The following is a 25,175-nucleotide window of genomic DNA, read 5'->3' on the forward strand; positions in this document are numbered from 1 at the left end:
CGAAAAATTGCGGTTCGTACTTACTTTTCGTTTTCCAACTTCGCACTTTTCTGTTTCGTTTACAGATTCTTCTCCGGAATCCATCTCTGTACAGTCGCTGGAGTCCTCGGGTTCAGGCTCTTGCAGGTCAATACCCTCGTCATCTTCACTTGGTTCCGCTCTTCCACCGCCGTCTGTAGCATCGGAGGTATTGCTCGCCATTTTAGCAACGCCACCAACCGCCTCTTCGCAGGCTCCGGTCTCGGGCTTTATATTCGGCATAGCCGATGCCTCGACGTCTGTCTCGGGCTTTTTATTCAGCATCGCCGACGACATCTCCGACGTAGTACCCGCAGGCGTTGTTGGCGCGCAATTTTCCTTATCACTATCGTCGAGTTCTGCAGCGTCGTCTGCAGCATTTGCCGCTTCCTTCAGCATCGCTGTTATAGTTTCTCCAAGGGGCCCCGCTTCCACGCTAGAGCAAGACATTCTCAAAGTTGTCTTAAAGCTCGAGCTTTTCTTTGTCGGAAAAAAGCGGGGGTTTCTTAACACACGGTCCTCGGAATGCTGGCTTATATCCTCTGTGAACATACTAGACACGCCCCGCGGTATGTTTGTAGACTCGTATTTCACACTACCCCCACTTCTTAGCAACCCTCCTGCATGCGTGGTCGATTCATACGTTTTTGATTTCATCGCAGTATCATTTTATAAGCCTTGATTCACAAATCCTAACTTATCGTTTTATACGCTTTTTGATTTCATCGCCGTATCATTTTATAAGCCTTGATTCACAAATCCTAACTTATCGTTTTATACGCTTTTTGATTTCATCGCCGTATCATTTTATAAGCCTTGATTCACAAATCCTAACTTATCGTTTTATACGCTTTTTATTTTTTTTTATTTTTTTATTTTTATTTTTGATTTCATCGCCGTATCATTTTATAAGCCATGATTCACAAAATAACGACCTATAAAACAATAAAATGCTATAATCTTATCAATACGTTATAAGGACCGATTAAAACCCCGATTAAAATCAGACTTGGAACACGTCCAATATAGACACACGGACCAAAGGGGCGTGGTCAAAGGGGCGTGGCCACCTGTCAAAAAATACATGGTGACGAGTAGTATACAACCTATACTACTCAAGAGTTCTTAATTACGTTTTGGTTTGGTACTAGCTGTATGTAACACATTATTTTTCATGACATTTTATAAAACAATTCCAACTTAAGAAAAAGACCCGATAGAATACAAATCAATAGACTTCATTATTGGTTTGGGATTGAGCAGAACGAACTGCACATGAAATGTGTTCATGAATCAATCAAAACTCTCCTGGAATTATTTCTAGTTCAATGATGATGGTATCAATACACAAACAGGTCCCCAAAACTTTGGCTATTGTTGATGCTTGCGCCATGAACTCATTAAAAGACATAGATATAAAAAGAGAAATATAGCCATTTGAAAGTAAACAGTAGCTACCAAGCTTATCTAGCATGTCTATTCATTATTTATAAAGTGGTTTCCCCTTTTCTATGATTTTTGCAAACAATCTGGCAACTTGTGGCCTACCAATGTGGCCACTGTGATCACGCACCTGAAGGCATCACTAGGAATACATGAAAGTTCTATACTAAATACCTCAAATACCTTATGATGCTCTTGTAGCCATCTTGGGAGGCGTACGCTCTTCTCACTGTTTGTACCTTAGTTGACTCACTGAGGTGTTAGAATTGCGATAGCTTCCTGTGTCTCTCCTCTTATCCATAGGAAGTAGCCTGAGTTCTCTGGTTCCAAAGTTAATAAATGGTAACCAGACCTAAACCACGGACCAAACCACATGGCATGTTGCAGCAGAACTTCATCCCTCGAACACGTGTTCACACGGAGCTGGATATCACAGAGGTTACTAAACTGACAACATCACCAGGTTAGGACAATTGCTTGATTCCAGTCAAGAGGAAAGTAGAATACTATGGCTCACCTAAAACTGCTTCATAATAGCATGCTTTGAAGGAGAACTGTTACAGAGTAGTTACTTCAGCTAAACAGAAATCAGACAATGGCGAGCCATATCTGTGAGGTAAGTAGTTTGGTGCAGTATATGTGGTAAGCAAACTACAAGTTAATTTTGTCACTCAAAGGCAACAGATTTTGCTGAAAATGGGGATCTGGGGTGTACAGGTACGGTAAGTTTCGCATTTTGGAAATTAGACCATGGTTGGCGGAGAAGTGGTAGTTGAGATGTAAAAACTGAGAAATGTTAGCAAATTCCATTGCCTTATCTTTCATGGAGACAGCAGACAAAGTTCCACCCATGAGCAAAACACCCTCTCCTTCTTCCCTCGAAGAACCCCTCAGCCTGACATCATAAACGTTTTGTAACACTGAGTACATGGCGATCAAGATGAAAATCTGCTATATACTAACCGGCAGCAATGGTTGACTTGTTCAGATAAGGGCAGCTTTGAAACATCTAAACTAACAACTCAAGGTCTAGAATATTTGTATATTTATTGAAGTTATTTTGTATAGTGCTTGTGCACTCTGAAGAGGACTATCCGAGAAAATGGATTAAATAAAGGGGAGCAGGAGAAATTGGAACAAGATCAGTACACATAGCAGAATAGATGGATTTTTCTGCACTTTCAAAGTTTGAGATTGGGGTAGAGATCCAGCAGGAGAGGCCCGAAGGTCTGAGACACGACAATGCAAGGATCTGCTGGCAAAATAAATGTACTTTGGTAGGAAGACGACTGGCAGGGTTTTAGTGCCAACCTTTCAGCGTGTAGCATGGAAGCAAATATGTAAAGAGAAAAGCACTTGGCCTTGCATACAGAAACTCTGCATCGTCAAATCCAAGATCCAAGATCTTTGGTGATGTGGCCAAACCTCTTTATGGTGAAGATAAGGGGTGCTACAGCTGTGGGTGTGCTACGATTTATCGTTTTGGGAACGCAAAAGGTAGGGTGGGCAAATCCACTAGTCTTAAGGCCACCAAGATTCAAGGGTCAGCAGTCAACTGTTAGGGGAGCAGTAACACAATCATGCTCAAGATCGCCAGGATAAGATGCCTGTTAGCATGTTGGGTAGTGATAAAATCAATGACTTTGAGAATGGTCTTGACTGCAGGCAGTAGAGCTCATAAATGTAAGACTGAAGATTTCAAGACTCTTAGCAACAGCATTGCTGGTGTCAAGATCATGAAATAAGCCTTGAGTGGTGGTGTGGTAGCAAAAGTATTCCACCTAGGTGTTTTGATACTAGATCAGATATACCAAAGGTAGTTGTAAAGAAGCCGGAAATGTGAAGCTTGGAAAGGGTTAGTTCTACAAATAATTTCCTTAACCTCTTCTATGCCCATGACGAGATAGTCTCGTCATGGAGCGCGGTTGCGCTGTGCCCATGACGAGACTATCTCGTCATGGACCCCGCCCGCTAATGAAAGGCCCGGCACAGGAGGGGGAAAGGGCGGGGCACTCAAGGGGTTAACACTGTTGTCAGTAGTGGTGATCCTACCCAGCTAGTGCACTGTTTTACCACTGACCTTGGTCATGCTCTGCTCTTTTCATGGAGATATCCTAATGTTTCAGTGTATGTAATCTGACAATGCCACACGCACAGATAAATCGGTGGTGGCCTAATAAAACTGTACTGTGCTGCTTCCAGCACCACCTGGGCCTGGGGATTTCGCAGCAGCAGCCGTTTTCTATGTATTTCCAATAACGTTTACCCTGGACTCTATAGAGATCATCATGTAACGAATTCCAGACTAGTTGACTTAAAAATAATCTAACTCTAGAACCAAATTCTATATTATTTTTATATACATTTTCACCCTATATCTGTCATCAGAAGAAGTGAGTTGTGCTTGGTAAACAAATATAGTTCTCCCTTTTAAACGTACAGGTTCCAGTCCTCCGTGCATGGGTTTTTGTGTTCCATGTTCCTGCCTGGCAATTACAGAAACTTGTTCTATTTCTACAGTCGTTGCTTTCCAATGGCATCCATTGACGAGTTTCACCTTAATCCATGGCTGCCAAGATAGTTTTGCCCATTTTAAAAAGAGAAATGAATGGCATCTAAAGGATGAAATTCCGCACATGGGCTATGGGCAATCTACAGTGGTAAACAGCTGAGAGTGTGCGACTTCCCCCAACTGGTGTAATAGGAAAGTTATGTGGAACAGTGCCTACAGAAATGGATAAGTAAAGCCAAGAGAATCATTCCTCCCAGATATTTACAGAGCATTCTAAATGGAGACGAGATCTTTACTCTGCTTTTGTGTGAGGGCCAGTGTTTGTTAATACTGAGGAACAACAATCCTAACATATTTGGGATAAATGAGATAGTTGGTTTGCAGGTAAAGAATATGCAGATGGGATCTGACCAATGTTTAATATTTGCAGCAGGGCCCCAGTCAGCATCGCTGTACCACTGTGCCCATCAGAATGCCACATGAACAGATACACAGACAGATGGTCAGTCTGTTAGTTTAGCACAAGGAGCAATACTTTAAATTTGCCTTGTTCCCGGACCTAATATTACATTTGTCTGGTTTTCAATACTGAAACATGTCAATTATTTATACCAAAAAGTTAGGCATCTGGTTACGGCTAGGTCTACAGTTTATTACAATTCACAAGCTCTCCCACTCAGGCACAAAGATTTAAAATATCTGCTATATTTTACAAACTTTATACCCTGTATTGAGCTGTAAAAATTTCATATACTGCAGAATAAAGAAAAAATTGTCAGCACAGGATTTTGAGGAAAATGTTCCAACATACCTGTGTGTTTCTTGTTCATAAGCTTTTTCATGGTGGTCTGTACTCGTTTGTACTGCATATCTTCAGACAGAGAAGTAATATCTGCCACGCCTGTGTTGTCGGCTGTTACACTAGCTGCTGCGGTAAAAAAATTAAAAAAGCAAGTTGTGGGTACATTTTGTTATATTCAGTAGACTTTTCAAGTTACATTACAATACAAAAATATCTCCATCTTAATTTTTTCATTTTTAACACAATGACTGTGAGAACAGCTTCAGGAAGATCTTAGCCGTGCAATTATTTTAACAAAGGAATGTGTGGAATTGGGCATGAGACACGTATCAAACAAATATGTCGCTGCAGGGAAGAGTGTGCTCCATAAAATACTGCAGGTGACATGGCACACAGGCAAACAATTCCAACCACATTCTTCTCTGTAATACTGCAAACATACAGCAGACCTGGCCCTCTGCCAGCTATCTTGCAAGTGTGATAAAGGAGGTGAGCCAAGATTAGAATTTGTGATACTGACTTTAAAATGGTGATTTAACCAGTGACAATAACTCGCAGTTCACACAGTTTTGATTTGTGTGGTGTAAAATCATTAAAATGCATCACAAGACCAGAAAGGAAGGAAAAAATGGCATCCCTCTGGGGACTAACAACAGCAACACATTGTGAAACAGGTGCTTTGGGAAACTGCTCCAGCTGTTCAGGGAACCAACAACTGCAGTGAGTGGAAGGCTGCTCATTACAAGCAGGCTTTTATCTCTAAGATTTTGTGGCAGAATCTGAAGAGCAAGAGAGTGGGCTGAGGCAAAGGTGTGCAGGAAGATACAGCTGTGATGCACTTACGCGTGATGAAGAGGTGCAGTGTGTTGACCTGGGAATTGCAGAGACACAATGAATCCGAGAATCAATTTGGATCGAGTCCAGTGAACGGTGACAAATTCACTTCTGAGAAAGATCTACAAAACAGCTACTGTTGTCTCGTGACACTACAGCAAAATGTGCCTTTTGACATATGCACAAGCAGCGCTTCAATAAATCAGACTCCTTAAATTTAGGATAAAAACTTCTGTCAGCTAGATCAAAATCAGAGGTGATATTATGCCTTTTGATTAAAAGTTGACATTCAGCAATTTTAGCCTTTATTAAAAGTGGTCTCTCAATTTTGATAGGGCTGGTAGATGGAGTAACTGGCTCCAATGGATTTAAGAGATCCGTTGGAACACAATGGATCTAGTATATTTCACCTACTCATGTCTTATGTGTGTTTAATAAAGTACCAGGGGCAGAAAGAACTTTATTAAAATGTTTCTTCAAATACATGGTTCAATAAAACATATTCTGACTTGCACCTGAACAATAATGAGAGGGCACTGTTGGATACAATATCATTTAGGTTATTTCTTTGGGGGGAGGTCACATACAAGAGAATATAGTGTGCTTGTGGTGGAGCTCTTTCATGGGGAATCATCAGTGAAATGGAGAAAAAAACAAGGTTTTTGCCTAAACTTGGATAATCAGTGCTAAGAATTTCAGGATTAGCCTTGGTTTAATGATTTAATCTACCATCTCTGGTGCTTTTTGCAGACCCACAGCCAGAACATCATCAAACAGCAGACCAAGAGGTGAAAAAAAGACAAGGCAGCAGGCCTTTTTCATCTGTGCATCCAGGATCTGGAACAACATCCAGTCTCCATCAGGACCACCCGAACACTGCTGCAATTTAGGAACGAGTTGAAGATGAAGCTCTTTTAAGAACAGTACATCACGATGCATTAATGGTCCACAAACCAGCTGCCTCTCCTGCCACTCGTTGACTTCATGCCTGTCTTTGACTGTACATCACTCTGCTGCCTTTTGGCTAAGTACGAGCTATAGAAATACCACACACATACATAAACACATGATGCGTCTGGTTGGATTTTGAGACCTAGATTGAGATCTGGGTGGTCCCTCTAAAAAAGAGTGCCTGCACAGATTGCTGCCCGTGTCTGAAAGCCTAAACATCCAACATGCTGGCGGGAGTTCTGAAACCCACTGCAAAGTGCTTTCCTCTGCCAGGGATATCTATGGTGGAACAACTGCCCCACAAATATGATCGGTTGCCATGTACACATACAGAACAGCCACAAGAATTCAAAGCGCGTGCAGTCGGAAAAGAAGAAGTCTTCTGGACCTCCTTGCAGAAGTGAGATGCCAGCTGAATTCTCAGGAGTCGACACTGATGGGAAGACTAAGCTCTCTAGCGGAAACCTGGGCCCAGACTATGCAATATTTTTACGTTTTTGCACCAACATTTTGCGAGGGTTAATCAAAAATGTATCTTCTGTCACCTTACCTTTTGCTGCCTGTGCCATGGGTGACACGTGCCACTGTCTTACATTATTTGGTAAAGTTTTTGCATCTATGATACTCTGCCCTCATTAAGGTATGCACATCGAATCATTCACCTATCACATGTAGGTACAGTGCTGCAATGCATGTGTTGGGGCAGCCGAAGATAAATGTCTGGTCATATGAGTAGAGGTCAGTCTAACCTCATACGTCGCTGACCTGTGTTGACGTAACCACGTATAAATGGTAACACACTGCACGCCTCTGGTATGCGAGGCTCGCGCTACGGTACTACTGGGCGAGCTCGCGAACTCACAGGGAGTGTGATCTCGGGGTCAAAGGTCAATTTAACACCATCATCCATATTTATCTCCCATCCCAGGGGACGTCCTTCTAGCCTAGGAAGTTGTTAAGCTTATGCACGAGCTACGGAACCATTAACCAAATAAATATCTAAGTCACTGCAATAGAAGAAAAGTTCAATAATAATAAACAAATAATAATATTAATACAAAATAGACTCCCTTTGTATCTCCCCAGCGCATCCCCGTTACCCCCCTCCGAGGATTTGGGGGGTGTGCTCCACTCTGCACATTTCACGTAACTCAAAGTGAAAGTTGCCGGCTGCGGAGAACGAGTGCGCAGCAGAGGGGGTGAGTTCAGGCACTGGTAGCTTCCTACCTGTCTGGCTCCGCCGCCTGTCTGGACACGGACGAGACCGCAGATCTCCGGAGTATTCAACCGGCAGACCAGGGAGATGAACTGCAGTGCGGGAGGACAGACGGTCAGAAGGGGAAGCGGCTGGCTCCACACGTACGACCGGCGGACCCGCGCACAGCCTCCGGCCGTCTGGTTGTCTTGCACGAGCACCTCAGCGTGCAGGAGAAGCTGCGCCGCTACCGCGTCCGATTCTAATGCGGAGCATACTGTTGCGCGCTCGCCGTGGCGCTAACCTCCTGTTTAGACCCCGGCTCCTGCCTCCCCCGCTGCATTCTTCCACCTCCTCTGCGGGCCCCGCCACCTCTGCGTTCCTTGTCCTCCTCCTACCCTGTACGTGCCTCCTCCACGGAACCCATCCGCCTCCCTCAGCCTCCCACTCTCGCTTACTTGCAAGAATCCGGGCCGCCCGTGCAGCGTTTCTCACCCCCTCTTTCGTGTATTGCCAACACCAGCCCACACGACCAAACAGCCCCCTCTGTGTCCCCACGCCCCCTGCTGCTGCTGCAACCTGACAGTCACCTGACCCCGCCACCGAGCGAAGTATGCGCCCCCGTGGCGGCCCCCGACCGACAACAAGCAGCCCTCACGCAGATCCCATGGCCCCCCTCCCACCGGAGACTCCGCGGCGGCTGCCCACCTGCCAGGGCCCCCCTCGCAGTGCACCGTGCCAGGCTCTTTCCCAGCAGCCGTTCCCCACTGCGGACCCCCGACCAAAACCAAATGCGTGGGCTTTTCTGGACTGAAACTTGCTTTCTGTGAAAACTTATTTTGTTTAAAACGTGTTCATTTCATTAAGGGACTCTTAAAATAACACAGTGCAATTGAAAAGGGACATTTAAACTATGACTTCCCGTCCCGCGTCTCCACATGCACGCATTCAACAGAGGTACAACAAACACAAGCGAACGACACATATTCACGCACAGTGGAACAATAGATGAACACTTTCCCTTCAAACACAGCTCACCAATATTGGCCCTCACACGTTTCCTCATAAAACATTCCTTTCCTTCTTGCAGGCATCCATCACGAGTTACTTGGTCATTTCCCATGATCTCTCGGTATACTCTGAAGTGCTGCAACCAAGGTCATAGCTACCCGTTTCACTCTAACTGATTTTGGGGATCGTTGGAGGGGTATGGCTTGCCTAGTAGGATTACTAGAGGGTGCCTAGCAATCTGTGTGTCAAAAGGAATGTTGATCTCCTTGATCACACCCCCCAGTGTTTGTGAAGCTTGGGATATTGCCAAGTAGATGTAACAAGGTACCCAGTGCCCCACAGCCTCTGGCAGAGTTTGATGCGTTCCACCCTGTCACATTTTCCGGGGTCTTCTACCAATATGTTTAGGATTTTGTCCTGAGTTTCCCATTAGCATAAGTCTGCTGCAAATATACGCCCTCTGTCAAAGATGTTGTACCATTCTGTCAGCGACAGATCATAGCCCACTTTCTGGCCTGGTGTTTTTTTGATTTTAGGGGAATCTATGAGACAGCGGTAAGGGGTGGATATTAAGGTCCTGTTGTGAGGTCCGTGCTGGAGCCATTTCTCCAGTTAGTGATCGGTCTTGCTGCTCCACCTCTCACTGTGGAATGAAGAATCCAGTGGTGAAGTTGGCTGGATGCAAAACGTTGGCCTCAGGAGTACCTCATTTTTGTATAATATTGTCGAATAGAAGTATTAGCTGATTTGCGAAGAGGGATCCAACCATAAGGCATTTGTGCTTTCTCCATGTTTAAGACGGAGAGGGCAGATGTTCTGGGGTAAAATCTGAGTTAAAGGAGATAGGTGTAAATGGCAATAGGAATGAAGCAAATCCCAGCCAGGAAGCTACCTTATACCAGATTGCCAGCGTGGCCATAGTTACAGGCGAGGAATACAGCCCCCAGCTGTTTTTGAACTTTTTCATCTGGGGAACTTCCAGAGGGGTAGTCCTGCTATGAATTGCTCTATGAAGAAGCATTGCATCTTTGCAAACATCTTGCCCCATTCCAATAGCAATCGGAGCTGCTCCGCTTGCTAAAATGATGTAACATGGGAAACTGCCAGCCCACACTGAGCTAGTTATGGCCTTACGGAGAACTACAGAACAATGCTGTTGGAAAACGAGGCAGCATCTGTGAGGCCTGCACAAATAACATGACTACATTTGTCCTTCACTGGGAACCAAACACCCAATTGTAGCGCCTGACTCTCAGAGGGTAGCGTTGCAGAGCAGTCTGAGGCTTACTCAAGGGAGGTGGTGTGGGCTAGTAATCTCCATTTGCAGGTGCACAAAAATAACACTCAATAATTGATTGTCCAGTCTGTACTTTGCTTTATAAAAGTAAGAGTACATTTATTAAACACACACATCACTCAATACTATGCACCAATTTACAAATATACATAAGCTGTTGGAATTACTTTGTGACATTGCATAACATCCCCACCCCTCCCGCGGGGGGGGGGGGGGTCTAGTACCACCACTCCCATGTATGCACATCAACTTGCCCCCAATGCAGTTAGTTGAACATAACCTGGAGCGAGGGCCCTGCGCACTGGCACCATCCCAGTGGCGACCCACCCCATTACCTCAACAAGCATTTAAAAAGGGGTAAACCTGCCTTGGTGACACATGACCCTGACTGAGCATCTCCTACTGACCATAAAGTATGCACCTGTATATCTTAAGGGCTAGCAGTCTGGGGTCTTCACCTAAGCGCAGCACCAAGAATCCATGTTTACGCACACTTTAGAATGACAGTACTCATCACCTTGGTTGATCATTTGAATGCATTGCAATTACAGCCCCTAAGGGCATCACAGATGAAATCACAGGATTGCGCATATACAGCCAGACACCCTAGCAGGACTGTCTGGCAACATAGCCCCACTTGGCTTATGACATCTCCTTACACATGTGACTTACAGTCCCTTCAAAAGTAGTACTCCTGGCAACTACACTTCTCCTGCAGTGTGCCTCTTCACTTTAAAAGGAATCACAGGTAAAAGCATGGGATTACATAAATACAGCCAGACCCCTAGCAGGAAGGTCCAGCAACATAACTCCATTTAGCTTAACATCACCTTACACAGGTACTTCACTTTACACATGTGACTTTCAGTCCACCTAAAAAGAAATAACCAATAGTAAATGCATTTCGGTGCAATTACACCACTTCACCTCCAGGGGATGCCCTTCTCCAGACATCCCCCAACTCAGCCCTTCACTCCGTGATGCACTTCATAGTACACCCTCAGCTGTAGAACATAAGTTCCAGCCTAGAAGGTGTTAAAGGCTGGCTGAGCCCTTGAGAGGTTATTCTTTCAGATGCCCCGTGAAACTTAGGGGTGGACTGTTCTTCTTTATGCTGGGGGAGACTGAGGTGCTCCTGCAGCCCCCCTGCACCCCTTTTCACACGTGAGGGTGACCCCCTCCTCTGGGGGCCACCAGGCACCAAAATGGCAGATTTCTTCGTGATGGAGGGGGGGAAGACAGGCCCTCTCCAACAGCTCCCCCAGCACCTTTTCACAATTAAGAGTGACCCCCCTCCTCTGGGGGCCACAAAGCACCAAAACGGCAGATTTCCAAATGCCTGGCGACGCATTATGGGGCGCTTCATGCTCCTCTTTACCAGCCCCCGCCACTGGGAACACTCTCCTCTGCCCTCTGGGACTCTGAGAGCGTAGATTCAGCAGTGTGCTGTCTTCACTGGCTCCCTGCGCCAGCCTTTCGCCAGGCTCTCTTTCTGGGCCCCTCTTGTCCCTGCGCAGAGGCCCCTGTTTCTGTGCACCAGTCCTGGGCTCTTCTTCTGGTGCTGATAGGGTCCTGGGGGCAGTCAGGGGGTCTCTCCTTCCAACTGCCCATTGCACCAGGCTCCAGCACCTCCAACCTCAGCCGAGCACACACCCCAGAGAGCTTCTCTTCCTGTGCAGGCACTTTTTAAAAGTTGAGTAGGGGGCTGGCAGGAAGTCTCTGTTGGTCCTATCAAACAACGACACATCACGTCCCTGCCCCTGCTCCCTCCTTCTTGTCCAGCCTCTGGGTTTGTTAAAAATGGTGTCACCCAGTGTCTCTGAAGCCCCTTTCGCCCACGCTGCCTTCCCTCCTTGGTGCAGCCTGGTGCCTGGCACCCAGTGACAGCTTCTGATGGATGAGCCTATAGCCCCTCCCATCTTCTCTTCGTGGAGAGGAGGCCCTAGCTTGTGGAAGAAAGGTTATCAATCCATCCAGCTGAGGTCAGCCCTCAGCCTGGGTCTGGTCCTGGCTGGCTCACAGAAATATGACAGTTCTGGATGACCCAAAAGCAGTACAAATATGACTTTGGACTCTGCAGAATACTTCTTTTCACCTCCAATACAATGGACTTTAGTGCATGTCTGGAAACTGTAGGCCTTGTGGAAGTTAATTTAGCCATGGGCCCCACATTCCCTTAGGGAAATAATGAAGTGAAAACACAGTAAAACACACTGACTTTCCCTGGCATGTTTCTTTACCGCGTATAAAGCCTATTCCATATCACCATCCAATACTGCATAAGTCCTGCCACACCATTCACTTTGTAGCTGCTCCTGGACTGCGCACGCTAGGAATCTCCCCTGCGCAGCCCGTACACGTGTGCACACGCATGTACACATGTGTCTGCATGTAACCAGCCCGGTGTCCCTTACTCCAGCTGCTGCGCAGTGGCCTAGTCAAGCCAGGGGAACACCAGTAAAATCCCCATGCAGTCTCTTACATCCTGAGATCACTGTGTGTGAGTCCCAACTTATGAGGCTCCCCTACAGTAAAAGCTCAACAATTAGGTGCTCAAAAATCAAAAAATCCGTGCGGCCCATAGTGTCAGAACCACCTTCTAACAAATGCTTTACGCCACAATTTGACCATGAATCTTAAGTTATGTGGGTGTTCTTAACTAATGGCACAGTAAGTGGCAGGGATATGTGAGCAGCTATATGAACGCTCCACTCAGAGCCTACTTTAGCGCTAGTGGCACAGAGTGCAACTATCTTTGTTGGCGCCCCCCCCCCCCGCCAAAAACAACCTTCTCCACAAATTCCCTCACTGCCATGGTCCACCAGTGCCCCTCTCTTATATGCATTTTATTTGTTTTATAGCGCTACTCATACCAGTGCAGGGTGTCAGAGCACTTTACATCACACACACATTATAGAGAGCCAATGAATCATACATGTGTAAATCAGTCTATAGAACATGTTAAATAAGATAATGAAGATTACAAGGTGTAGGAGTCACATGTCACTGATACCAATAGGCGCAGTATATTGTACGTGTGTTTGGTCTGGAAAAGCACACACTCTGGATTTAAAACGTACCACAGTGTGTTGAAAATTGAAATAGCGGTGTGAGTAAGCATTCACTAAAGACATGAATTCCCCTTATATGACCGAGTTTCTCTCGTTATGTTGACCAAAGTATGGACTCCATTTTGTATTGTCATGCCTCCACGTGCGTGGCACGAGAAGAGTCCTATCTTCGTGTCAGTTGCTCTTGTAATCTGCCTAGTAACAGTCTATAAATAGTCCCTTTGTCCGTCTTGCGCATGCCCAGACTTGACCACATCTGTTATCAGTTATTCCTTGCTTGACCATGTTTTCGCGGGCTCAGGAAATTAGTTACTCCGCCCACATATTGATTCTGTATTGAAAATGTCCATAAAAGGCAACATTCCTTGCTTCATGTTGTATCCACCCACTTATGAGCCCCTCTGTTGTGTATAAAAGGGGACCGTGTACGCAAGTTCTTTGTGCTACCCTATGCAATACTGAAGAGTGTTGTATGGGTTGTAGGACCACCCTTAAGGGTTAATAAACTTTGTCTTTGTACTTTGCAGTTTCCGTGCCAACCTCCTTGTAGATTCCATTTGCAGGAGAGCGAACCCTTGTGTCCTGCTGGCCTAGCTGGGGCCGATATTCATCAATTGGCGCCCGTCACGTGGGGCTCATCGGCGACTCGGATGCTCGAAGGACTGGTCGTGACGAAGGTGAGGAATTTGGCCGGGGATGTGATCACTGCCAGAGGCACTTTAGTCCTGGCATCCCGAGGTTTTCTTCCTCCCCTTCCGAGCTGACCATCTGGGTAGCGCCGGTCCTCGACTGAGACCTCTTCTGTCGGTCCTGCCGTGACAGCCGTTTGGGCGAATTATGGAGCTTGGCAGTTGGAACCTGGACACTCTTGATTGGTAAGAACCGCTGTACGGTACTTGCTCCGAGTTTTTGAAGCCGGGTTTGGCTATTTGAGTTTGATTTGTGATGACCGGTCATATCTTGTATTGATTATTGTGAGAATATATGCGTTGCAACACATATAGGCAGGTAATGTGGAGATATTTCTCCGGAGCTGTGTAACTTTGAACGGCACAACGTTTAAGTGCCATTTTTGATAATACTGCATATTTTTCATTATTCTTGAGCATGCCTGCTTTTAGCGCACTCCGTAAGTGGTGCTGCTGCTTTGGAAACCGGTTAAACCTCGAGGAATCTGCTCCAGCTCCCCCAGAGGGGACTCCTAACAGGGATATGTATGCGAAGCATGGTCTTTCCTCTATAATGTACAGCACAGTATGGAGGAAATACACCAAGAAGGATCCTGAGTTACGATGGCCTTTGTATGGATCATTTGATATGCGTAAGATTGAGTATGTGGAACAGTGTATGTGTAAACGGCGTGCTCGGCAAGACATGTTTGAATGTGTGCGATTATGGGTGAAGGAAGTGCGTGAGCGAGAGAAACGTGAGAAAGCGCTGTTTGATAAAGAGCAACGGAAGAATGATCATGTGCGAGCACAGGAAGCGAAGCGTCGGGAGGAAAGAGAACAGACGGAGAGACAAGAGAAAGAGCGTAGGCTGCAAGTCTCGGGTCAATATGCTGTCCGTCAGTCACTTTATCCTGTCCTTAATAATCCTGACGATGATTTTTATTTATTAGATCGCTCTCCGCCCCCTTATGTTGGCGCGTCTGCCCCGAGGTCACAGGATTCTGGATCGGTTTCGGATAAGGTAGACACGCGGTCCATGTTATCGGTTGACCGAATGGGTGAGCTTCGGCAAGTTTCTTTTCGTGCACTCAAGGGCAAGTTATCCCTTGCTGAGTTGTTGAATTCTTGGGAGAAGTGGCAGGATAGAGAGAAGTTGTATTTTTTGGGCCACTTTTCTGATGAAGTGATTACTGTCTTTCGGAAATATTCGGCAGTTTTTGAGCCTGATGATGTAATATTAGATGCTAAAGCATTGCGTAACGGTGTTTTTTCTCCCTCTAAGGCGCCTGATGCGGCTCGACGGCTGTTTGCATTGCGGGACGCAGCGAGTGACCTTAAAGAGAGAGCGCGCCTAAAAGCAGAGGAGGAAAAGCAGTCGGATTCACGTGTCGGTGATGACCAATCATCTACCTCCCACTCAGATAAGAGCGACCTAGTGCATGCTAAACCAATGCGAGAGGCGGCACCTTTGTATGTTCCTCCTAAAGGAGCGGGAACTAGTGCGGATATTACCTCCGCTGATGCTAAAGGATATTTTGTGTACAATTGGGTTTATACTCCCTGGCATAGGGCTGACGTTATGGCATTAAAGAATGCGTTGCCTGATCCCCGCAAGAATCCAGCGGCCTTTTACGAAGAAGTCGAGGGGGCCTTGAATTCTTGTACTATGACCTTAGCAGATATAGATCTGTTCTTTGGGCTTATTTTACCACCGGATATGTGGCGATCCGTACGGAAGGTGGACGATGTTGCCGCTTTTAAGGCTCGGTGGTCTGAACTTGAGGATGAGGATAGGGAGAGGAAGCCCGCGCAGAAACCACCTCAGATTATCCTAGATCTCCCCGCTGCTATTTTGACCAAGTTAAAAACAATCATTCCCCCTAAAAAGATTGACTGGAATATGTTAGCTTCGTGTAAACAGAAAGTTGATGAATCAGTTGCAGATTTCTTTACGCGCTTTGAGGAGACATTTCATGATTTTAGTGGTCAGTCACTTACGGATGATACGGGTCGACACCTCTTTGCTGATAAATATGTGGCGAATTTACTACCGGCAATAGCAGCCCGCCTAAAAGCGAGTGAAAGTTCTTGGTCCACGGCGTCTCCGACAGCCCTCCTGACTATAGCTCAGTATTATGAGCGTCAGGAGCAGGAAGCGAAGGGGCAGGAGGAGAAGAAGTCGAAAGATTTAAAAACAAAGGTGATGTTAGCGCAAGTATATGGTCCGCCTCGTCGGGGTATCAATAGAGGTAGGGGAGGATCTTATGGTCCTCCTTTGGGTCGATCTGATTTGAATAGGAATCACTGTGCGTATTGTAAACAATCGGGACACTGGGCCAGAGATTGCCCGGCGTTGTATGCATCGCGTCAGGGGCATAATCAGGGTGGACCGAGAGGTAGAGGGGGTTTTTCGAATTGGGTTCTACTGATCAGTTCCTAGTAGATACAGGAGCGACTCGTAGTGCGCTGTCTAAACAATTGGTTCCGAGGGCTCCCCCATCTGGCTTAATGGTTACATCGGTAGGGTTTGACGGTACGCTCTCCCGAAGCCCTCTTTCTCGACCCCTCACATTTCAGGTTGATTCTTTTTCTGCACCCTGTCCGTTTTTGCTTGCCCCGAACACGCCGGACAACATTATGGGTCTTGATATGCTCAAGCACTTCAGAGCTACGATCCGCTGCTCCCCCGCTGGTGTGCGTGTGATATTAAATGATAATCACCCTCTGTCTGAACGGATGTGTGTGGTTGCAGAGGATACCGTGTTAGCAACTCTTCCCTGTACTTTGTGGGCCATTTCGGATACCGATGTAGGACAGATGGTGATTCCGCCTGTCCATATTAGTGTCAAGGAGGGGGCGGTGTTACCATGCCTCCCGCAGTATCGTATTTCCCAGGAGGGGGAGGAGGCCCTTATACAGATTGTGCAGGATTTGATTAAGGTGGGAGTAGTGGAGGAAGTTCCCTACAACGTCTGTAATAGTCCGATTCTACCCATTTTGAAAAAGGATACGGATGCCAAAGTTTATCGGTTTATCATTGATTTGAGGGAAGTAAACAAGATCGTGATACCTCAGTATCCAGTGGTTTCTGATATCACGACGTTGCTTACTTTGGTCCCGCCTACGGCGACGACGTTTTCAGTCATTGATTTGAAAAATGCTTTCTTTTCGATTCCTATTCATCCCGATAGTCGATACCTTTTTGGTTTCACTCTGAATAATAGGTCTTATCGATTTTGTAGAGTTCCTCAGGGCTACACAGAAAGCCCTAGCATTTACAGTCAAGCTTTGAAAAGACAATTGGACTCCTTTGTTCTGCCCGAGGGTGTCGCCCTCATTCAATATGTCGATGACATCTTGTTGGCAGCTGACACTCCGGAGCTGTGTGAGAAAAGCACGTTATCCTTGCTTTCCTTTCTGGCATCTCACAATCACAAAGTGTCGAGGAAAAACTTGCAGTTCTGTAGACCAAAGGTGACTTATCTGGGTCACCTTTTGTCTAAGGAGGGGCGTGCACTCACACCAGATCGTATTCAAGTAATTTTGGACACGCCAGTGCCTTCCACGCAGAAGGACGTGCGTGCATTTTTGGGTCTTGTTTCTTTTTGTAGGCAATGGATACTAGGGTTTTCACACATAGCCAAGCCATTGTTAGCCCTTTTGACAAAAGACACACCTATTCCGCTTCCTTGGTCAAATGAGTGTGACACTGCCTTCCAGAAATTGCGACAGGCCCTTTGTTCAGCACCAGTATTAGGGACTCCTGATTATACAAAACCCTTTTCGCTGTATGTGCATGAGAAAGATGGATGTGCATTATCAGTTTTAGTGCAGATGCATGGCGACAAGCAGCGCCCTTGTGCGTATTTTTCAGCTGTACTTGATCCTGTTGCCCGAGCATTGCCTGGTTGTTTTCGCTCGGTGGCGGCGACAGCTGTGTCAATACGCCAAAGCGAGGGAATTGTGTTATCTCATAAGCTGTTGGTATTAGTCCCCCATGCTGTTGATGCCTTGCTTAATCAGACAAAGACGCAGCATTTGACCAGTGCCCGTTTAACGGGATATGAGCTGACGCTTTTGGCTCCTCATATTACGTTAAAGAGGTGTGTAACGTTAAACCCGGCTACATTGTTGCCGTTCCCGGAAGCTCAGTCTGAGGCACGGAAAGCACATGATTGTATTCTTGTGACTGAGGAACAAACAAAGGGTCGTATTGATCTCCAGGATACGCCCTTTCCAGATGTAGATGGAGAACTGTGGGTGAACGGATCATGCCTGAAGCTACCAGATGGTACGACTTCAGCAGCGTATGCAATTACCACATTGCAAACAATAGTGGAGACAGCACGCATACCACAGAAATCAGCTCAAGCAGCGGAACTGATAGCATTAACACGAGCATGTGAGCTCAGTACAGGATTGTGTGTGAATGTTTATACAGATAGCCGCTATGCTTTCGGAGTAGCGCACGATTTCGGCCTACTCTGGAAGGAGAGAGGGTTTCTAACGTCGCATGGAGTACAAATAATGCATGGAGAGTTAGTTCACAACCTTTTGACTGCATTGACATATCCGAGGAAAATTGCTATCATTAAATGTAGTGCCCATAAGAAAGTGGTTGATAAAGTCGGAGAAGGAAATGCTTTGGCAGACCGGGTGGCACGGGAGACTGCGATGCAGCCCGGTGCTACTGCCATGTATGTAGTAAAGTCGCAGGTAGAAAGATGGTACGATGCGAAAAGAGAGGTGCTGGAAATACAGAGGACCGCTTCTGACAAAGAACGGGAGCAATGGTCCAATGATGGAGAATTGGATGATGAGGGTTGTTGGAGAAATAAGCAGATGGATAGATGGAAGCTACCCACAGCTTTTGTACAACCTATGGTTCAGATGGCACATGGGCTAGCACATGTTCAATCAATCAATCAATCATGGAACTTATATCGCGCACTACTCACCCGTAAGGGTCTCAAGGCGCTTGGGGAAGGGGGTCTGCTACTGCTCGAACAGCCAGGTCTTGAGCTGTTTCCTGAAGGCCAGGTGGTCCTGGGTCATCCGCAGGTGGACGGGTAGGGAGTTCCAAGTCTTAGCTGCCAGGTAGGAGAATGACCTTCCTCCAGCGGTGGCTCTCTGGATGCGAGGGACGACGGCGAGGGCGAGGTTAGCGGAACGTAGCCGGCGGGTGGGCGTGTAGAAGGTGAGGCGGCTGTTGAGGTACCCTGGGCCTAGGTCGTGGAGGGACTTGTGTGCGTGGGTGAGGAGTCTGAACGTGATCCTCTTGTTGACCGGGAGCCAGTGCAGGTCTCTCAGGTGGCACGAGATGTGGCTGCGTCGGGGGACGTCCAGGATGAGTCGGGCGGAGGCGTTCTGAATACGCTGAAGTCTTTTCTGAAGCTTGGCCGTAGTACCGGCGTAGAGGGTGTTTCCGTAGTCTAGTCTGCTGGTGACGAGAGCGTGGGTGACCGTCTTCCTGGTCTCGGTTGGGATCCATCGGAAGATCTTTCGGAGCATGCGGAGGTTGTGGAAGCAAGCTGAGGAGACGGCGTTGACTTGTCTGGTCATCGATAGGGAGGAGTCCAGTATGACGCCCAAGTTGCGTGCGTGGTCCGTCGGTTCAGGTGCGGTGCCTAGTGCCGGGGGCCACCAGGAGTCGTCCCATGCGGAGGGTGATGGTCCCAGGATGAGGACTTCTGTCTTGTCCGTGTTCAGTTTCAGGCGGCTGATGTTCATCCATTCAGCGACGCCTGTCATCCCTTCGTGCAGGCTGGCTTTGGCGGTGTCGGGGTCTCTGGTGAGGGAGAGAATTAGCTGGGTGTCATCGGCGTAGGAAATGATGTTGAGGTTGTGTTGGCGTGCGATGGCAGCGAGGGGTTTCATGTAGATGTTGAAGAGAGTGGGGCTGAGCGACGATCCTTGCGGGACGCCGCAGATGACTTCGGTGGCCTCGGAGCGGAACGGAGGGAGGCGTACTCTCTGTGTTCTGCCGGAGAGGTATGAGATGATCCATTCCAGAGCCTTCCCTTGGATGCCGGTGTCGTTGAGGCGTTGGACTAGTGTGCGGTGGCAGACAGTGTCAAATGCTGCGGAGAGGTCTAGGAGGATGAGTGCCGCTGTTTCGCCGTTGTCGAGCAGGGCTCGGATGTCGTCGGTGGCTGCGATGAGGGCGGTCTCGGTGCTGTGGTTGGCTCTGAATCCGGACTGTGATGGGTCGAGGGATCCGTTCGTCTCGAGGAAGGCTGCCAGTTGCTTGTTGACGACCTTCTCGATGACTTTGGCGGGGAAAGGAAGGAGCGAGATGGGGCGGAAGTTCTTGAGGTCGGTCGGGTCCGCTGTTGGTTTCTTCAGCAGAGCGCTGAGTTCGGCGTGCTTCCAGCTCTCCGGGAAAGTTGCTGTGTTGAAGGAGGTGTTGATGATGTCTCGGAGGTGGGGTGCGATGGTAGAGGCTGCCTTGTTGAAAACATGATGGGGGCACGGGTCGGTCGGAGATCCGGAGTGGATGGTGTTCATCATGCGTGACGTGTCTTCGGGGGTCACCTCGGTCCATGTCTGGAGGGTGGCGGCGGGGTGCGAAGGTACGACCGATGGGTGCGGGGGTGAAATGTCGAAGCTGTTGTGGATGTTGGCGATCTTGCGGTGGAAGTACGAGGCGAGGGAGTCGCAGAGGTCCTGTGAGGGAGTGATGTCGTTGTTGCCGGTGCTGGGGTTGGAGAACTCCTTGACGATGTTGAAGAGCTCCTTGCTGTCATGGGCGTTCTTGTCCAGTCGTTCCCGCAGAGATTTCTTCTTGGTGGTGCGGATGAGCTGGTGATGTCTGCGAGTGGCGAGTTTCAGTGCTGTTCTGTTGTCGGCGGTCTTGTTGAGGAGCCAGGCCTTCTCGAGGGTGCGGCAGGCCTTCTTGGAGTCCTTCAGTTCGTCAGTGAACCAGGGGGCCTTCTTGCTTCTGGGCCTGGTGAGGGGGTTCTTCAGTGGCGCGAGGTCGTCGGCACAGGAGGTCAGCCACTGCGTGAGGTCGAGGGCAGCTGTGTTAGGGTCCGTGGTCCTGACAGGTGGGCTCTGGCTGAGGGAGGTGGCGAGCTGGTCGGCGGTGATCTTGCTCCAGTTTCTGTGGGGAGCCTGCTTCGGGTGATGGTGGACCGTGTTCTTTCTGAAGCTGAAATGGACGCAGCTGTGGTCGGTCCAGTGAAGTCCGGTGGAGTGGCTGAAGGTGACGTGCTTGCTGGACGAGAAGAGTGGGTCGAGCGTGTGGCCGGCGAAGTGGGTGGGGGTGTTGACCAGTTGCTGAAGTCCGAGGTTGGCGAGGTTATCCAGCAGGGCGGTGGTGTTGCGGTCATTGTTGCTCTCCAGGTGGAAGTTGAGGTCCCCGAGGAGGATGTAGTCGGCGGAGGGGAGGGCGTGAGGGCTGATGAAGTCGGCGATGTCTTCGCAGAACTGTGCGCGTGTTCCCGGGGGTCTGTAGATGAGGGTGCCTCTGAGGGTAGTCTTGGGGTCGGTGTGGATCTGGAAGTGCAGGTATTCGGCGGCGTTGAATACGTCGATGGAGTCAGTCGAGATGCGAATGGTGCTCTTGTGTACGATGGCGATGCCTCCTCCGGTCTGGTTGACGCGATCCTTCCTGATGATCTTGTAGCCGTCCGGGATGGCAATGGCGATGTCGGGGGCTGAAGAGTCGTTCATCCAGGTTTCCGTGAGGAAGGCGACGTCTGGAGATGCAGTGTCGAGGAGGTTCCAGAGTTCCACGGCGTGTCTGTGGACGGAGCGGGTGTTGAGCAGGATGCACTTGAGGTGGTTGCTGTTGTCCGTCTTGGTGGGCGTGGTGCTTGTTTGGAGGCAAGAGAAGTTGCAGGATCGGCAGGCGAAGGGTCCATGGGTGCGTCGCGGGGACGCTCGGTAGCAACCGGGGGCTCGGGCGGTTTTGAGTGCGATGAGCGTAGCGAAGTCGTAGGTCCTGCGGGGGGGCTGGCGGGCACGGGGACCAGGGGGTCTGGCGCTGGACGCGGTCCAGGCGCGGACGGGCGCAAACGGGCTTACCTTTGGCGCACCATCGGCGCTCAATCGGCGCTCCCGCTGCGCGCGTCCGCTGCGCGGTCGCTGAGGGGGCGTCATAAATAAGGAGCCGGGAGGGAGGGTCAGCGGGAGGCGGGAGCGGGGTGGCCAATGGGCAGGGAGGGGGGGCGGGACTCAAGGAGGAGGCGGGAGTGGGAGTGTGCGCCTGGGGCAGCGGCGCCGAGAAAACGGCGGGAAAATCGGCGGGAAGCGACGGAGCCCAAGGAGTGACCAGGTAAGTGGCGGTGGTCAGCGGGCGTGAGGAGTGAAGGTAGCGGCGTGGATGGCGACCAGGAAGCAGCAGGCGGTACCTGGGAGGCGGCGGAGGCGAGATGCAGGCAGCGGCGTCAGGTAGGTGGTGAGGAGCGGCAAACAGGCGTCAGGCAGCGGAGGCAGGCAGGTAGGTAGCAGCAGTGGGAGGGAGCGTCCGTCTGTGCAGGCACAGGGGGTCGCACTGACCAGCCCGCGGGGTCCCCTTAAATAAGGAGCCGGGAGGGAGGGTCAGCGGGAGGCGGGAGCGGGGTGGCCAATGGGCAGGGAGGGGGGGCGGGACTGAAGGAGGAGGCGGGAGTGGGAGTGTGCGCCTGGGGCAGCGGCGCCGAGAAAACGGCGGGAAAATCGGCGGGAAGCGACGGAGCGGCGTGGGTGGCGACCAGGAAGCAGCAGGCGGTACCTGGGAGGCGGCGGAGGCGAGATGCAGGCAGCGGCGTCAGGTAGGTGGTGAGGAGCGGCAAACAGGCGTCAGGCAGCGGAGGCAGGTAGGTAGCAGCAGTGGGAGGGAGCGTCCGTCTGTGCAGGCACAGGGGGTCGCACTGACCAGCCCGCGGGGTCCCCTTAAATAAGGAGCCGGGAGGGAGGGTCAGCGGGAGGCGGGAGCGGGGTGGCCAATGGGCAGGGAGGGGGGGCGGGACTGAAGGAGGAGGCGGGAGTGGGAGTGTGCGCCTGGGGCAGCGGCGCCGAGAAAACGGCGGGAAAATCGGCGGGAAGCGACGGAGCCCAAGGAGTGACCAGGTAAGTGGCGGTGGTCAGCGGGCGTGAGGAGTGAAGGTAGCGGTGTGGGTGGCGACCAGGAAGCAGCAGGCGGTACCTGGGAGGCGGCGGAGGCGAGATGCAGGCAGCGGCGTCAGGTAGGTGGTGAGGAGCGGCAAACAGGCGTCAGGCAGCGGAGGCAGGCAGGTAGGTAGCAGCAGTGGGAGGGAGCGTCCGTCTGTTGGAGCTTCCGCAATTGTAAAATTGCTTACCCAAGTCTGGGAGCATCCAGAGATTGCTAGCACGGCAAAGAGGGTGGTGCAGACCTGTATGATTTGCCTGAGGTACAACCCAGGAAAGGGTACTCGAACTCCAGCAGGAGGATTTGCGACACCTACTGCACCCTTTGAGGTTTTGCAGATGGATTATATCCAGCTTGAGCGCTGTAACAATTTGAAGTATGTTCTAGTAGTGGTATGTGCCTTTAGTAAATGGGTCGAGGCATACCCTACGAAAGATAATACTGCAATGACTACCGCCAAGATGCTATTGAAGGAGTTCTTCCCCCGATATGGTGTTTGTAGAGTGCTGTGGAGTGATAACGGACCCCACTTTATAGCGGATGTTATAAAGTATGTTCTGAAGGGTCTGGGCATCACTCAGAAGTTCCACGCAGTGTTTCACCCTCAGTCTGCAGGACTGGTCGAGAAGTATAATGGTACACTGAAGCTCAAGATCGCTAAGATCCAAGCTTCGACTTCCTTGACTTGGCCAGATGCTTTACCGCTGGCATTATTGTCAATTAGATCGATACCGCACTCTCGAACTGGTCTTACACCGTACGAGATTGTTTTTGGACGCCCAATGAATATTTGGGGTCCACCACGACCTAAGGCTGTGTATGATGTACCTTGTGTAATGATGAATGATTATCTGGCACAGTTAACGGATAACTTGGTTTCTATTCATCAACAGGTCCGGGAGGCGCTCCCTGATCGGTCCACCGGCGAAGGTCACAGTCTCCGACCTGGAGACTATGTCATGGTGAAGATTTTTGAAAGGACGAACAGCCTGGAGACGAGATGGGTTGGTCCTGAGCAAGTCCTACTTGCAACGAGGACGGCTGTGCGGGTTTCCAACCGAAAGAATTGGATTCATTCCCTGCACTGTCGCAAAGTGCCGCCCGGATTGGTGGAGCCTGCTGTATTGACCGACCATCGAGAAATTCTGACTGCAGAGAAAGGCCGTGCTGTGGAACCGAACGACACTAAGGAGCTCTTTCCTGACCACGTGATTCCTGGAGGAAGGCGATATCATCTCAGACCGAGGAAGTGAATTCTTCAGTTTCAGGACACGTTGTCAGAACGGTCCTTGGGTTAGTGAAACGGAGAGCCAATGAGGCAGGGGGGGGGGGATCAGCCCTGCATTAGTGTAGCGACACCCGTCTTGGCCCGTTGGTGAAGAAATCAACCGCTGCCTAAGGGGAAGAGTTCTGACAACCTTTTAGTTTCAGGAAGATATTGATTTTTTTTTATTCTGACATGGAGAAAAAGAAAATCCTTTGTGCAACAGGTTTTATGTTTACAGTAGCTATTGTTGGGATAACCACATGGTTTGTGGAGGATGTGACTCCTGCCCGAAAGTTACTTGTCTTGACTACTCCAGTGCCTGAGGAGCACTACTTCTATACACTACCATATCAAGAGTTGAAGCATCGTCAGTCTTATTTGAATAACACTTTCATCCAGATGTTGCATCACACCCATGTTGCCACCAATGCTACGAACTGTTGGATATGTGGTATGATGCCAGCTCACCAGAAGAAAGGAGGAACTCCGTTCATACCCCTTCCTTTCTCTCATAACGGCTCCTGTAGAGCATGGTACACCCTGCTTTTTGCCACCCGGAAACCTACAGTGGGACGATTACTCTTCAGACTTAATAGGGAATGTCATCAGGATAAAGATGGATACCCGCAAGCGAATGGGACAATTTGGGAATGGGAAGAGTATCGACCAGACAATGAATCGATTCCCTATATTTTCACGAACACCAGAGACACTGTGGGGAAAGACCGATTTGTGATTCAAGTGGCACAAGCTCAAGCGGACCTGTGTGTCCAGAGTGTGGGTTATATTCCTGTTGGTGTTAGTGATTGCATCACTATTTTAAATATCGATGGATTGAATAACAGTACCTTCTTAGCATCCCATAATACATACTTCGTATGTGGAAATAAGGGTTATTACCGTTTGCCAGCCGGTTGGTCTGGAGTATGTTATGTAGCATTCCTATTACCCCCTGTATTCTTGGCGCCTGCATCTTATCATAAAGATTTGAAGTTGTTGAATAATGTGA

The 25,175-nt window shown here is 49.1% G+C and overlaps 1 protein-coding gene across 11 annotated transcripts in view; it reads right to left on the minus strand.

Annotated features, from left to right (window-relative positions):
* Positions 1-8,295, minus strand: part of LOC146805693 (uncharacterized) — a 582,641-nt gene extending 574,346 nt beyond the window's left edge. For 4 of the 11 annotated variants that reach the window (XR_014967885.1, XR_014967884.1, XR_014967886.1 and 1 more), the window contains exons 1-2: positions 7,788-8,185; positions 4,785-4,901 (exon numbers count right to left, since the gene is read on the minus strand). Coding sequence is in view for 1 of the 11 variants with exons in the window: in XM_085622970.1 (XP_085479096.1) it covers positions 25-675 (651 nt within the window). In the remaining 10 variants the exon portion in view is untranslated. Of the gene's footprint in view, positions 1-24; positions 837-4,784; positions 4,902-7,787 lie in introns of those variants that run through there. The other 7 variants (XM_085622968.1, XM_085622969.1, XR_014967887.1 and 4 more) reach the window with 6 other exon arrangements.
* Between the last annotated feature and the right edge of the window lie 16,880 nt (positions 8,296-25,175).

Source organism: Triturus cristatus, chromosome 8, assembly GCF_964204655.1.
Source record: "Triturus cristatus chromosome 8, aTriCri1.1, whole genome shotgun sequence".
Taxonomy (NCBI): domain Eukaryota; kingdom Metazoa; phylum Chordata; class Amphibia; order Caudata; family Salamandridae; genus Triturus; species Triturus cristatus.